This window comes from Geotrypetes seraphini, chromosome 1, assembly GCF_902459505.1.
Source record: "Geotrypetes seraphini chromosome 1, aGeoSer1.1, whole genome shotgun sequence".
In the NCBI taxonomy this organism is placed as follows: domain Eukaryota; kingdom Metazoa; phylum Chordata; class Amphibia; order Gymnophiona; family Dermophiidae; genus Geotrypetes; species Geotrypetes seraphini.
In genome coordinates, this window is record NC_047084.1 from 458,293,813 (window position 1) to 458,310,322 (window position 16,510).

The following is a 16,510-nucleotide window of genomic DNA, read 5'->3' on the forward strand; positions in this document are numbered from 1 at the left end:
AAGTTTTATGAAGAACTTGGATGAACATAAACATGTGGAGTTTCTGGAGCTTGGTGCTACCTTGGCGCAATTTTGACTACATCTTCTCCAGTCATCTTATGATGCCTTTGAACTTTCTTCCAGGGTCACTACTTTCTCAGTAGCAATGCAGTCACCTGGCCTGGCTTCGCACCAATGATATGGACCCTAATCTTCAGGATCAGCTGGCTAATATTCCTTGTGAAGGCAATGATCTCTTTGATAAATCCATAGAGGCCGCCACCAAGAAGTTGTCTGAGCATGAAAAATCTTTTGCTTTCATTGTCAAGCCAAAGCCTTCTCGACCTCTTCCAACTTTCCAGAGGCGTTATCCTCCAAAGGTGGCTCCTTATAATTGAGCACCCGCCAAGAAGCAACAACAGCAGAAGGAACAGAAACATCAACTTTCTGCTGCACCTAAGGCTGCTTAGCCTTTTTGACTGTCTCACACAGAGCATAACCTCCATCATTCTGCCTGTGTCCTCCCTTCCCCCATAAGCGGTCATCTCCATTATTTTTACCATCGATGGGAGACCTTTACATCCGACCTCTGGATGTTGTCAATAATCAGGGAAGGATACTCTCTTCATTTCACTCAGATTCCACCAGAGCTTCCTCCAATCCATCCCAGACTGCCCTTCTTCAGGAAGCTCAAGCTCTGCTTCATCTCCGTACCATCGAGGAAGTTCGATTGGAACAGCAGAGCTGGGGGGTTTTACTCCCATTACTAACTAGTTCCGAAGAAGACGGGCAATCTGCGGCCCATTCTGGATCTCAGGGCTCCCAACAAATTTTTAGTCAAAGAAAAATTTTGCATGCTATCCCTGGCATCCCTTTATCTCCTTCTAGATCAGAACGATTGGTTATGTTCTCTAGATCTCAAGGAGGCTTACACTCACATCCCCATTCATCCGGCCTCCCGTTAGTATCTCAGATTTTGGGTGGGGAATCTGCATTTTCAATATAGAGTGCTACCCTTTGGCCTGAACACAGAGTGTTCACCAAGTACCTCGTAATGGTAGCAGTAGCTCTGCGGAACCATGGTGTTCAGGTGTTTCCCTACCTAGATGACTGGCTCATCAAAGATTCAACATTTCAGGGGGTTATTGTAGCGACACAATGGACTACGTGGTTCCAACAAAGCTTGGGGTTCGAAATCAACTTTCCCAAGTCCCAACTTCAGCCCTCTCAAAAACTACAGTTCATCAGAGCTATTCTGGACACTATCCAACTCGGAGCATTCCTTCCTCAACAGCGTCTGAATACTCTTCTTCAGCTCTGTCACAAAGTGTCTTCCCGCTCTTTACTCTCAGCAAGACACATGATATTGGTACTAGGTCACATGGTCTCCACAGTATACGTGACTTTTTGCCAGACTTCACCTCCGAATTCCTCAGTGGACCCTGGCATATCAGTGGACGCAGGCTTGTGATCCACTATCTCGACACATTACAGTCACCCCTTCGTTGAGACAGTGTCTCCGCTGGTGGATGCTCTCTTCCAATCTCTCCAGAGGATTACTGTTTCAGACGCCACTTCATCAGAAGGTCCTCATGACAGATTCTTCGACCTACGCTTGGGGGGCTCACCTTGATGGTCTCCGTACTCAAGGCCACTGGTCCAGCATGGATCGTCAGTATCATATCAATCTGGTGGAACTCAGAGCGATCTTCAATGCTTTCAAAGCTTTTCAACATCTTCTTCATGACCAGGTAGTCCTCATCCGAACGGATAACTAAGTCGCGATGTACTATGTCAACAAGCAGGGAGGAACGGGATCTCTATCCCTTTGTCAAGAAGCTCTGAAGGTTTGGGACTGGGCAATCCTCCACAACACCTTCCTGAAAGCTGTTTATATCCAAGGGGCGAAAAATTGTTTGGCGGACAAATTGAGTCGTCTTCTACAACCTCACGAATGGACACTCAATTCCTCGCCTCATCATCATATTTTTTCTCAGTGGGGGACTCCTCGGATAGATCTCTTTGCATCTCCCCACAATCACAAACTGCCTCAGTTCTACTCCAGGATATATTCTCCATATCACCTCGAGGCAGATGCTTTTCTACTGGAATGGATAAATCTCTTCTTGTATGCATTCCCTCTCATTCTCAAAACACTTTCAAGTTGAAGAACGATCATGCCACCATGATTCTGATAGCTGTCCAAGACAACCTTGGTACTCCCTTCTACTTCAACTCAGCAGCAGGGAGCCATACCCTCTACCAGTTTTTCCATCTCTGCTTACACAGAGTCAAGGATCTCTACTTCATCCCAATCTGCAGTCTCTACCTGACACCTTGGTACCTCTCAACATAACTCCTCTTCAGTTTTCTCAACCTGTACGAGACATTTTAGAGGCTTGTAGAAAACCTGCCACTAGCCAATGCTACCACCAAAAATGGACTAGATTTTCTACATGGAGCCTCGAGATACCTCCTTGACTTCTGTCTTGGATTATCTTTTGCACTTGTCTGCTACTGGCCTCAAGTCTACATCTATTCCAGTCCATCTCAGTGCAATTGCTGCTTTTCATCAGCCTATTGACGGGAAACTCTTCTCTGCTCATCTGGTGGTTTCCAAATTTATGAGAGGACTTTTCAATGTCAAACCTCCTCCAGTGGTTTGGGATCTCAATGTTGTTATTGCTCAAATGATGAAGCCTCCATTTGAACCAATGTCTATGGCTCATCTGAAGTATCTCACTTGGAAAGTGGTATTGTCCTCACATCTGCTCAAAGTCAGTGAGCTGCAAGCATTAGTTGCTGATCCACCTTTCACAGTTTTCCATCATGACAAGGTGGTCCTCCGTACTCATCCTAAATTCTTACCTAAAGTTGTTTTAGAATTTTATCTCAACCAATCTATTGTACTTCCAGTGTTTTTTCCAAGACCTCATTCTCATCCTGGAGAATCAGCTCTTCATACTCTAGACTTTACTACTTGGAATGCACCAAACCACACAGAACTGCTCCTCAAGTTTTTGTCTCCTTCAGTCCAAACAAGTTGGGACATCCAATCTCTAAAATGTACCATCTCCAACTGGATAGCTGCTTGTATATCTTTTTGCTATGCCCAGGCTGGACTGTATCTACGGAGTCGAATCAAAGCCCACAAGGTCAGAGCCATGGTGGCTTCAGTAGTTTTCCTCAGAACCACTCCTATTGAGGAAATTTGTAAAGCTTCCACCTGATCCTCGGTTCATACTTTCACCTCTCACTATTGCCTGGATGTTTTCTCCAGACGGGATGGCCATTTTGGCCAGAGAGTATTACAAAATTTATTCTCCTAAGTTGCCAATGTTCCCACCATCCCATTCTGGTTAGCTTGGTGGCCACCCACATGTGAAAATAGGGTGCCTCCTTGTCCTGGGATAAAACACAGTTACTTAACGTAAGAGTTGTTATCCAGGGATAACAGGCAGCTATTCTCACAACCCACCCACCTTCCCTGGTTAGCTTCTCTGCTAGATATCTGAACTGAGGAGACTCGCCCTGTGCTGGGCGGGAAGGCACTCGCGCATGCGCGGTACGGCGCGGTGGACTCTCAACTTTTTAAAAACTAGATACACTATATCAACCTGCTCACCTTTATCCACATGTTTATTCGTACCTTCAAAGAATTCAAGCAATTTGGTGAGACAAGATCTCCCTCGGCTGAACCTATGCTGACTCTGTCTCATTAAATCATGTTTGTCTATGTGTTCCACAATTTTATTTTTTACAATTGTTTCCACCATTTTGCCCAGCACTGAAGTGAGGCTTATGTTCTCTTATGTTGTCTATGTGTTCCACAATTTTATTTTTTACAATTGTTTCCACCATTTTGCCTGGCACTGAAGTGAGGCTTATGTTCTCTTATGTTGTCTATGTGTTCCACAATTTTATTTTTTACAGTTGTTTCCACCATTTTGCCCGGCACTGAAGTGAGGCTTACTGGTCTGTAATTTTCCAGATCTTCCCTGGAACCCTTTTTAAAAATTGGCATAACGTTGGCCACCCTCCAATCTTCAGGTACTACTGACGATTTTAGCAACAGGTTACAGATCACTAATAGCAGGTCAGCAATTTCATGTTTGAGTTCTTTTAGTATCCTGGGATGTATACCATCCGGTCCTGGTGATTTATCACTTTTTAATGTGTTGATTTGGCTTAGTTCATCTTCCAGATTCACCAAAATGTCTTTCAGTTCCTCTGCATCATCACCCCTGATAACCATTTCCTGTTCAGGTAGATCTCTTACATCTTCTTCCATAAAGATCGAAGCAAAGAATTCATTCAGTCTTTCCGCTATGGCCTTATCCTCCCCGAAAGTCACTTTTGCTCCTTGATCATCCAACAGTCCTACAGATTCCCTCACACGTTTTCTGCTTCTGATGTATCTAAAAAAATTATGAGTTTTTGTCTCTTTTGTAAGTTTCTCTTTATATTCGTTCTTAGCTGTCTTTATCAATGTCTTTATCTAACTTGCTGTCTTTATCTAACTTGCCAGTGCTTGTGTTTCTTCTTATTTTCTTCATTCGGATCCTTATTCCATTCTTTAAAAGATTATTTTGGCTCTAATAGCCTCTTTCACTTCACCTTTTAACCATGCCGGCTCACGTTTCCTCTTCTTTCCACCTTTGCTGATACGTGGAATACATCTGGTCTGGGCTTCCACAGTGGCATCATAAGTAACATCCACGCTTGGTTTACAGTCCTAATCTTTGCAACTTTTAGCTTCTTTTTAACCATTTCCCTCATTTTATCATAGTTGTCCTTTCGAAAATTAAATGCTTCTACAGTAGATTTCTTTTGCTATGTTACTCCTGGTATTAGCTCAATTTGATCACATTATGATCACTGTTTCCCAGCGAACCCAACACTGTTAAGTCCTGTACTATGTCTTGTATTCCACTAAGGACCAAATCTGAAGTAGCTCCCCCTCTTGTTGGTTCTCGAACCAGTTGCTCCAAGAAGCAGTCGTTTATGACATCTAGGAATTTTACCTCCCTAGCACTCCCCAATGTAACATTTAACCAGTCAATGTTGGGGTAATTGAAATCAGCAACCACCTCAAAATATGCCATAAATGGAACAAACAGTGGTCTTTGGGACACTGCAAGGCCATTCCACACACACACACACACCACTCACTCAACCACAATCTGTAATAAGAGAGAGACAGAAAAAAAGTGGGAAAAAAGTCTCAGTTAAACTTCATATGGCAAATTTACTCCACGTTTGTATCTCGTGTGTTTAATAATCAGTGGTGGAAAAAATAAGGCACAGTAGCAGCCCCCAAAAAAACTTACCTCACAGAAGGCATGCCAAAAACTACAAAAATTTATTGTGTGAAAAAAGTTTGCACTTCAGTGAAACAGTTATCAACATTGCAACTTGAGCAAAAGAAAGCAGAAAAGGACTTAGTTGCCAATGAAGTCCCAGCTGTTTCCAATCGTACTCACAAATCATGCACCACTGCCTGGACTTCATAACCAGTCAACCCACCCAATGGGGAAATTTCTGTTTCGCTCTTTCTGAGTCAAGGGTGTAATCAAGCGTCAGGGGTGCAATCCAGCACGACCTGCCATGCAAAACTTACACACTCCACAATCAATGTATTACTGGCGTCAGAAAACGCTACAGAACACAGCTGGTCTATTACTCCAAGCTCCACCTCTTGAGATCCGCAGACCAATCACCACTCGGCTCCAGCTTGTCAACTAATCAGTATGATTTCAACCAAAAAATGCCGCCCATTCTATCTGGGCATTCAGTCCCATTGGTTGAACCGATTGTAACATGTATATCCAACGTTGTTCTCTCTGTCTTAACAGATGTCGCCAATCACCGCGTCTAGATGTATAGGGGAGGTGATCAATCACAGTACACTGCAAAGAGCTAAATTCATGTTGACCCTCAAGACAATATATGATTACTGGTTCTTCCATACGCCGAGTGTTCAGGCATGATCTATGCTCCAGTAACCGAGTTTTCAAACAGTGAGAAGTTTGACCCACATAGAGCATAGAATAGGGGCACAAAATGATATAAACAAACCCCTCTGTCACACACGAGGTCTTACTACGAAGATTGTAAACTCTACCTGTCCCTAGATGGGTAAACTTGTCAGACTCAATCATCAAGGAACATACTGAACAGTTACCATAGCTACGGTGCCTTAGAGCAGGGATAGGGAACTCCGGTCCTCGAGAGCCGTATTCCAGTCGGGTTTTCAGGATTTCCCCAATGAATATGCATTGAAAGCAGTGCATGCAAATAGATCTCATGCATATTCATTGGGGAAATCCTGAAAACCCGACTGGAATACGGCTCTCGAGGACCGGAGTTCCCTACCCCTGTCCTAGAGCAACTTGCATGTCCTGCTCCATCCCCATTGGTCTATGGACACTCGGGCTCAGAATATCGCATAAATTCCTATTGCGACCATAGGAAAATAATACCCGCATGTGTTGCAAACGGGGACATACCCGCAAAATATTCAGATGTCTACGGAGAACTTGCTCTGTTGTTCATGACATTTGATTAAATGTAATACAACAATAAATAGAGAAAACCTGATGGTGACCTATCAGTTAAATATAATTTTTACAAGACCATCGTTATAAATCAAAATGACACTGAAGGTGCTTATTTAACTTTTTTTTCTCTATCTAATTTCTTTTATCAGGTCCAAAGAATTCAAGAAAGAAACATGCAGGTGGGGTGATCAAAGGAACGCCCCCATCTGCCTGCATGGATCGCTGTTGTGCGATCTGCGCGCATGCGCAGACCATCTGTAAATGGTCTGCGCATGCCTGTCGGAGCCACAATCTTTTTTTAATCACTTTTTAAAAACTTTTTACTGGACCTCTGAGCCGGCTTTTTAATTTTTCTTTTGCCTTTGGTTTTAACCCGCGAGAAGCCCGCGGGTTAAAACCACTTATAGCACTGCGGGGCAGGCAGATCGGGGCAACGGGAGGCGTTTGGGGCAGCAAGAGATCGAGGCTGACAGGGCAGAGAGCAGGGTGGCAGAAGGCAGGCCAGCCCAAAAGTGCTTGAGCGACTGGTCCCCAGCAGTCACTTCTTTTGTGATAAGCCAGCCCAGTTGGTATGCCTGAAAAATGTTGGTGAATCGCTGCTTTGCTAGATTTGCATGCCATTTCCCTAATTTGCATGCATGGATCGGATCGGGTGCGGCCAGGTTAGTGAATCGGGTCGGGGTCATAAAGGGGTCACAAACCAATCGGTACACGATCGGTTTGCTTAGTGAATCCAGCCCATAATCTCCTTATTTCTCTTTTGGGGATATGAAATCCCGAGCTCCAAAGTGCTATTTCTAGACACCATGGTAATATGGCACCTAGGATTTGTTGAGCCCTGACTTGATGTGTTTCAGCATAAGAAAGTATTCATCCAGAGGGAAACTGGTTGTGTTCTAGTTACACTTCTTTTAAGAATATTATCCCAGGACAAGCAGGCAGCTGTTCTCAACATGTGGGTGATGTCAACCACGGAGCACAGATGCGGACAGCTTCGCAAGCAGACTTGAAGAACTTTAGAAAGTTCGCAAGTGCCGCACCGCGCATGCGCGAGTGCCTTCCTGCCTGACGCATGGCGCGCGTCTCCTCAGTTTTCCGCTGAGCCGAGAAGTCCTTTTTCGACGCTCTGCGCTAGACTGTCTACTTTGTGCCTTCTCTCACCACAGCTTGTGTTCGTTTTAAGACAGGGTTGCTGTTTTATTTGCGTGTTTTTATTTTACTTAAAAAAAAAAAATTATTTTTATTTTTATTTTCTTTGTGCCACGGTGGGGCCTGCTTCGCAGCCTCAGCCTGCGGGCTTCGATTTTGCTGCAGCTATTTTTCAATCTTATGTCCTGGCCGGTCACAGGTTTAAGGGTCGTGTGCCCACTGTGCTACCCTTCATCTTCAACATTAAACGTCGAGTTCAGGTGGAGAAAATCTTTGGCGGTATGGATCCACTAACCCCGACCTCAACCTCAGCTCCGGTCAGTGAGTCATCTGTACCTGCATGTTCAACCTCAGTTATCGGTACTCCAGAGAGGCCTCACCTTTGTTCTCTGCTTTGCGAGGCGCCTCAAGGTCATCTTCCTCCCCTCAAAGCTGCCCTTCCTTGAATCAAGTGTCCACTCTGATTCCAAGTACTCTACGGAGTATTTAGAGGAAATGGGTATGTCTCGTCCTCCTGTGGAGTCTCTCAAATTACCCATTAATAGACTTCTTTCTCAGACGCAATCTTGAAACACTTATTAGATTCCTGCTTTTCTCCTGGAATGGACAAATTGGTTTCACTATGTGTTCCCTCCATTCCCTCTCATTCTCAAGACACTTGTCAAACTTAAACAGGAACATGCCACCATGATTCTGATAGCTCCTTGGTGACCAGGGGAAACCTTGGTTCTCCCTTCTACTTCAATTCAGCAGCAGAGAGCCACTACTTCTATCAGTTTTTCCCTCTGTGCTTACCCAGAGTCAGGGGTCTCTACTTCATCCCAACCTGCAGTCTCACACGTGACAGCTTGGTACCTCTCAACCTAATTGCCACTCTACATACAGTTTTCTCAATCTGCAAATAGAGCCTTTTAGAGGCTTCTAGAAAGCCTACCACTAGACAATGCTACAATCAGAAATGGACTAGATTTTCTGCTTGGTGCTCCATTCATCACAAAGAGCCTCAATCTACCTCTTTGTCTTCAGTTTTGGAATACCATTTGTCTCATTCAGGTCTCCAACCCACATCCTTTCGAGTCCATCTCAGTGCAATTGCTGCTTTTCATTAGCGTATCGAAGGGAAACCCCTTTCTGCTCATCCTGTGGTTTCCAGATTTATGAAAGGTCTTTTCAATGTCAAACCACCTCTCAAACCTCTCCAGTGGTTTGGGACCTCAATGTTGTTCTTGCTCAATTGATGAAGCCTCCTTTCGAACTAAAGGCTTCAGCTCATCTTAAATATCTCACTTGGGAAGTGGTTTTTCTCATTGCTGTCACATCTGCTCGCAGGATCAATGAGCTACAAGCTTTAGTTGCAGACCCACCTTTCACAGTATTCCATCATGACAAGGTGGTCCTCCATACTCATCCTAAATTCTTACCAAAAGTGGTTTCAGAATTTCATCTCAATCAATCCATTGTACTTCCAGTGTTTTTTCCAAAGCCTCATTCTCGTCCTGGAGAAACAGCTCTTCATACTTTGGACTGTAAGCATGCTTTGGCTTTTTACTTGCAAAGAACTATGCCACACATATCTGCTCCTCAACTTTTTGTCTTCTTTGATCCAAACAAGTTGGGACATCCGATTTCCAAGCACACCATCTCCAACTGGTTAGCTGCTTGCATCTCTTTCTGCTATGCTCAGGCTGGACTGCATCTACAGAGTCGAGTCACAGCCCATAAAGTCAGAGCCATGGCAGCATCAGTAGCTTTCCTTAGATCTACTCCTATTGAAGAAAGCTGTCATTTGGTCCTCGGTTCATACCTTCACCTCTCATTATTGTCTGGATGCTCTTTCCAGAAGGGATGGCCATTTTGGCCAGGCCTTATTTATTTTCTTGAATTGGCAACGCTCCCACCATCCCATTCTGGTTAGCTTGGAGGTCACCCACATGTTGAGAATAGGATGCCTACTTGTCCTGGGATAAAGCGCAGTTACTTATCGTAACAGGTGTTATCCAGGGACAGCAGGCAGCTATTCTCACAACCCACCCACCTCCCCTGGTTGGCTTCTCTGCTAGATATCTGAACTGAGGAGACACGCACCCTGCGTCAGTCGGGAAGGCATTCGTGCATGCGCGGTCGGCAATTGCGAACTTTCTAAAGTTCTTCAAGCAAGTCTACTTGCAAAGCTGTCCCGCATCCGAGCTCCATGGATGACGTCACCCACATGTTGAGAATAGCTGCTTGCTGTCCCTGGATATCACCTGTTATGGTAAGTAACTGTACTTTTTCCCATTAATTCAGGATATATGAAGATATCTTCAAAATTTACTCTTTAGGTTTCATTTCCTCTTTTTTAACTCCCCATGGTCAGCTGTGCCAGCAGTCTTGAAGGTCACAGGACCCCAGTCTAGTGTCACCTCCCCCCTTGTCACCGTCCGTCCGGCTAACCAGATTGTCAAGGCTCCTGTTGCTGTGACTTCTCTGCCTCCTGGAGTAAGAATGGTTGTACCCACACAGACTACACAAGGAACTGTAAGTTTACCTGCAACTAAAACCATGCAGTGTGCATCTGTTTACATTTTTTTAACTTGTTTCAGAAGCAACTTAAATTTTTTAAAAGTTGTGTCAGATGCCCATATATGCCAGCTTGTCACTGGAGAAGGTTTATTGATTTAAATTTGAGCTACTAGTGGCTTCTCCGTTACCTTTTTTCAGGTGTATTTAAAGGCTAGTATGTCATTGGCAGAAAGACTAGATTTAGACTGTTTTTAAGTAAGCTGGGTATTTTTAGTGGACAAGTTTCAAGTTTATTATTTTCTTGATATACCATCCATCAAAGATATCTAAATGGTTTACAATAAAAGTAATTATGTAAAAAAGAAAACCCCCCACCTTTTTTTTGTATGTAGAAATGAAAGAGGAGTTTGTAGACAATACATAACTAACTTGAACTCAATAGGAGGATTGAAGGGGAATACATCATTACATTTAGCAAAAAAAAAAAAAAAAAAAAAAGTGGGGGGGAATTGGTAGGGGGAAAATACAAGGGTTGGTCATCCTCAAATGAAGTGTTAACTCTCTCATATTGAATGCATTCTTGAATAGAAATGTTTTAAGTTAAGATTTGAATCTTGTCAGGGAAGTATCTTGCCAGAGGTCTTGGACTGAAATCTTGACACAATGTATCTTACCATTTCTGACCTTTTTTCTTGCTAGGCTATTGGCACCAGCCCGCAGATGAGTGGCATGGCGGCATTGGCTGCAGCTGCAGCTGCCACCCAGAAGATCCAACCTTCTTCCACACCCACTGTGCTAAGTGTCCCTGCTGGCACCACCATTATGAAAACAGTTGCTGTGTCACCAGGGACCACCACGCTGCCTACCACAGTTAAGGTGGCATCCTCCCCAGTAATGGTAAGTGGCAGAGATGTGGTTACAAGTATGTCTGATATCAGAAACAAAGAAGATGATTCTATGCTGTGTGTATGTTTTAGTTTAGTGTGTTATTGTAGAAAGATGAGAAATGTGTGTGGCGTAGTTGTTAGAGTTATAGCTTGAGCACTCTGAGGTTGTGGGTTCAAACCCAATGCTGCTCCTTTGTGGCCCTGGGCAACTCACTTAATTCTTCACTGCCCCAGGCATATTACAGAGATTGTGAGCTCACCAGGATAGTTAGGAAAAATGATTGAGTACCTGATTTGTAACCCATTCTGAACTCCGTTGGAAGGATGGGCCAAAAATTAAATATCGTCCTGATTATTAAAGTGGCTCTGTGGTTGCGCCCTCCGATGTGTTCCCCTTTCCCTTCCTGAAATCTTAACATTGTATTGCAAGGACTCAGAACTGCTCCATTTGAACCCTTATGGGAGGCTTCCCTCTTGGATCTTACAGTCCAGACATTGTTCTTGGTGGCAATTACGTTGACGAGACGAGTTTCTGATTTACAAACTCTTTCCTCCAGGGAGCTGTTCCTTAGGTTCACGGAAGCAGGGCTGTCCTTAGGCACAGTTCCATCTTTCCATCTTTCTTACCAAATGTAGTTTCGGCCTTCCACACCATTCAGGAAGTTGGTTTGCCTGCTTTTCACCCTACAGGGTTTCAGAAAAAGGATAAAGCATTGAATTTGCTAGATGTCAAGCGAGAGCTTCTTCGATACTCAAGTTACCAATGAGTTTCGCCTTTCAGATCACTTTTTTGTTCTCGCAAGTCATGCTAAAAAGGAGTCTGGCATTTAAAGCCTCAATTTCCAGATGGACTAAAATGGCCATTTTCTCTGCGTATGTGGGCTATGGTAAATAACCACCGATCTCATTGAAAGCACACTCCACTAGTGGCATTGCTGTCTCATTGGCGGAGACTTGGGCGGAGACTACATGGTCTACCCTTCATACCTTCACCAGGTTCTATAGGGTGGGTGTAGCAGCTGGGGCTTCTGTATTAAGAGCAGGCAAAGTGGGCCCACCCTAAACTCTGGATACTAGTTTGGTACATCCCTTGGACCACTGGACACATTGCACTAGAAAGAAAGATTAGGTTCTTACCTTGGTAATCTTTTTTCTTCTAGATGTCTAGTGGTCCTGAAGCCCCACCCTATGTATGGGTTTTGTCTGCCTTAGGATCAGTCTGAATTTGAAGAATTTTCTGTCTTTCAGAGGAACTGGAGGGTAGGGGAGGAGACAGATGTTATATAGGAAATCATCATGACCAGACAGTCTAGTTTGTCTCTGCTTGTCAGCAGTTTATGTGAATAGCTATAAACTATATATAATTGGTTCTAGTTAGAAACATGGAAACATGATAGATAAAGGTCAGATGGCCCATCTAGTTTGCCCATCCACAGTAACCATTATATCTTTCTCTCTGAGAAATCCCACGTGCCTATCCCAGGCCCTCTTGAATTCAGACATAGTCTCTGTTTCCACCGCCTCTTCCGGGAGACTGTTCTACGCATCTACCACCCTTTCTGTAAAAAAGTATTTCCTCAGTTGTACAAGTTCAGATGTTATGTTGTCATTTCCTATGTTACAGAGCAGAACAAAATTGTATTGTCAGGGATTGTCCCGTTTTCCTCCTTCCTGTTATGTTTTTTTTTTTTTTTAAAATTGCAGTGCTACTTGATTGCTTTTGTAGAAAATGAGGGGGCAGGAACAGCTCCCTGAGAAGGAGGTGGTGTTGGAAAACATGATTGACAGTTTTCTGCAAGCAACTTGCTGGTTCAGATATAAGATCCTTGTGTTCAGAACCACAAGACACATCTACAAGATTACTGAGATAAGAACCTAATCTTTGATTGCACCACTTTAACAACAATAATTACAACCAAACACTTCTAGCAGTATGATATCAGTCTTTCACATTGCTGACAAGTAATTTTATCCTATTCTTCATTGTAGAACTGCTTTAATTCAGACACATTTGTAGGCTTTCTTGCATGTACTGCTTGTTTCAGGTTCTGCCATATCATTTCTATTGGATTCAAGTCAGGAATTTACTAGGTCAGTCCAAGATATAATTGGCCCATAGATTCAGTCTTGAAGACTCTTCTTAACAGGTAATCCATTTTTTTTTTAATGAATTTAATGCTTAACAATATCAAATGATATCAAAGAAAAAGATATTCTCATACAAATTTTTAAATACAAATATAACACAACAATCCTTTTCAAGCCCACAGTATTGGGGAGACATGCTGCTTTTCTACTACATATTTAAAGGAAAACAAAAGAAATGGATTGAATTCATATGAATCCAAATCATTCCCTACTATATGGAACTATTGACATCCTACCATTTTTTCAGTAATGAATCTTAAAGAAAAGAAAAGGAAAACTCATTTCTGTTCTCGAGCTAACAAAAATTGTTGCAATTGGATGGGATCCCAAAATACATATTCAGTGTCTTGTATCTTAACAAGACATTTGCATCGAAATTTTAAGTAAAAAGATGCCTCAAGAGCTAAAACTCTTATTCTTAATTTCAAAAATTCTTTTCTTCTTAATTGTGTAGCTCTTGAGACATCAGGAAAAATTCTAACCAAATCTCCACAAAATTTTGTCAGCCTATTTTTAAAATAAAGTTTCATTATCAACATTTTATCTATCTCACTCATGCATGTTATTACCAAGGTGGACCTATTCTGGATAACATCTTGAGTATATTCCAGAAACTGTCAAATTTATTTCACCTGTTACCAGTTGGTCCACTTCCTGGTCGGATCTTATTTATTGGGAAATTTTCCACATTGGGTAATCCCAATATCTGCTTGCCTGGTGCGAGTGGATGCTGGAGGAGACCTGGACGCTGCCCCGTGTTGCCCGCAGCAGCATTAGAGCCCGGAGCTGAAATCGGACAGGCACTTTGGAAGACGGACCCCTGACGTCATCAGGTCCGTCCTCCCTGCCTTTCAATTCCTTTAAATTTGAGCCTGCTGCCATGGAGAGACTGGGAGCTGCTTGCCTGGTGTGAGTGGACGTTGGAGGAGACCTGGACGCTGCCCCATGTTGCCCGCAGCAGCATTAGAGCCCAGAGCTGAAATCGGACACGCACTTTTGAAGACGGACCCCTGACGTCATTTGGTCTGTCCTCCCTGCCTTTCAATTCCTTTAAATTTGAGCCTGCGGCCGCGATTGCAGCCGCAGGGCGTGGCCGAAGGGGCATGACTCGCCCCTTGGAGCATCGTGGAGCCGGGGAGTGGGAGATCAGGTTGTATAACTTCATCTGAAATCTTTTCATGGGTAAAAGAAAAATTAAGCCTAAAAGCTCAACACCTACTGTTTCTGGTCCCATGGACAGACATTTGACATTTCTTATAGAAACTCCAGTATTAACATTATGGGTTATTCCATGTCAAGTGATCAAGGGCTCCCTGCATGACCATCACGGATTTTGATAAAACTTTATGCACAAAGTCCCACATGTATCAAACGAACTTTGGTAAAGTTTTAGTTTCGCCTGTGGAATATTCGTGGAGATATAGCCATTTGTTTGACCCCATACTGCAATGACATACAGTACAACAGTGACATTCTGACAACTTTGAGACACAATATCTCACGAGCTATGTTTCCAAAAAAACTGAAACTTAGCTACCCTGCACAACTTTTGGAGCTCTATTCAGTGCTACCAATAATAATTTTTGTCGAGCACTGAGTGAATGGCTGAATTACAGTAAACTTGGCCGAAAAAATTAGTGCTCCAAAAAAAGTCAAAGTTTGACATTACTTAGCTCCCACAATAATTGAGTAATAAATGCGAAATTTGGCGCATAATGTCTCAGTACAATGTTGTTTTCAAAAGTACAATTTCAACCTCCAAGCTCTTTCCATTAGTTTACAAATTAAGTGTAAGGTTGCTAATTTGTGTAAAAAGGCCAAAAATAGGGTATTTTCAGCCTGCTTTTACAGAAAAATATCTTTCAGAAACTCTTTCAAATCGGTCTCATTAGAAAGAGCATATTTCAAACCCCCTAGAAAAGTGGGCTTCATTTTTCAACGCAGGTTATCAATGCCCGAAAAAGGGGGACAAAGTTGGGAGATGTCACCATGGCAACGGCCTACGTTTCAACTTACAATTATGTCACTTTTCACACTGTTTTTCCCCTGTTTATTTTTACTCAAGCTTTGGGTACAATTATAATGTTCTTAATTAATGATTATTCCTAACTAGAAATTGAGGTGATAATTTTGTTGCATGCAGATCACAAATTACAACTTGTTTTCTTTTTCAGATCCACATTATTATTAATTCAGTTTAAAATGGATGCCAACGAATCGACTAATAATAATCCTTTTCTGCCAGACTGTGCCATTGGGCAAAAATTGTTGTCAAAGTGTCATGACGGCACATTTTATTCTAAAAAATGTGGGCTCATTTTTTTACATAATTTGTCAACCGATTAAAAATTGCTTATCACTCGGCGCTCTGAAGTTGAACTGATGGATAAAGACCAAATCTGCCTCCACCACAAAGCAAAGTATCTCGAAAAATACGAATTAAAGCAAACATCGTGTTGTAATCCATTTGAAAAGAAAAATCACATTGTTCAAAGTGGATTGTTAAAAGTCGATCTTGCCATGTCTAATGATTTTAGAAAAGTGGCAAAAATAAATATCAAGCCAGGTCAGAAACTTTGCAGTAGGTGCAAAGCCCAATACGTTTCAATGAGTGAAACTACTGCAGCATCTTCATCTTCAGACGATTTTGATATCAGCATCTCCAATGAAGTTGATCAAAGCTTGACTGCTTTAGGAACCTCTCCATTGAAAATTCGAAGGTTAGCTAGTAGAGATAAAGCTGGCTATGTGATACGAAAAATTGAACATGTGCAGAATGTGATAGCCAAGAAGATTACATCTGCTGCTGGAGTTTCAGCTGAAGAAGTTGGGCCGTCTCGTCAGTCTGTAGAATGCAAGTTATGTGAAGATTACACTGACCTCATTGAAGAAATGAAAACGAAAATTGCAATATCCAACAGGTCAATGAAAGTTCAATTATTGACGATGGCCCCAAAAAGTTGATCAATAAAGGAAACAGCAATGAAGTTTGGCGTTTCAGAGTGCATGGTCAGAACAGCCCAAAAAGTAAAGAAAGAGAAAGGCATTTGTTCTATACCTGATGCAAAAATTGGCATGTCCCTTCCAAAAGAAATTGCAAATAGAGTTCAAGATTTTTACGAAGACAATGAATTCAGCAGAATATGTCCTGGCAAAAAAGATTGCATTTCAGTCCGCCTCAATGGTTTAAAAGTACAAAAGCAAAAGCGGCTGCTGTTCTGTAATTTAAAAGAGCTGTACGTGGCGTACTATAACAAATACGGAACTGAAATTGGTTTTTCCAAA

The 16,510-nt window shown here is 42.6% G+C and overlaps 1 protein-coding gene across 5 annotated transcripts in view; it reads left to right on the forward strand.

Annotated features, from left to right (window-relative positions):
* Positions 1-16,510, forward strand: part of HCFC1 (host cell factor C1) — a 432,893-nt gene that overhangs the window by 158,988 nt on the left and 257,395 nt on the right. For all 5 annotated transcript variants that reach the window (XM_033922407.1, XM_033922416.1, XM_033922394.1 and 2 more), the window contains 2 exons: positions 10,045-10,205; positions 10,890-11,087. In XM_033922407.1, coding sequence (XP_033778298.1) covers positions 10,045-10,205; positions 10,890-11,087 — 359 coding nt within the window. The remainder of the gene's footprint in view (positions 1-10,044; positions 10,206-10,889; positions 11,088-16,510) is intronic.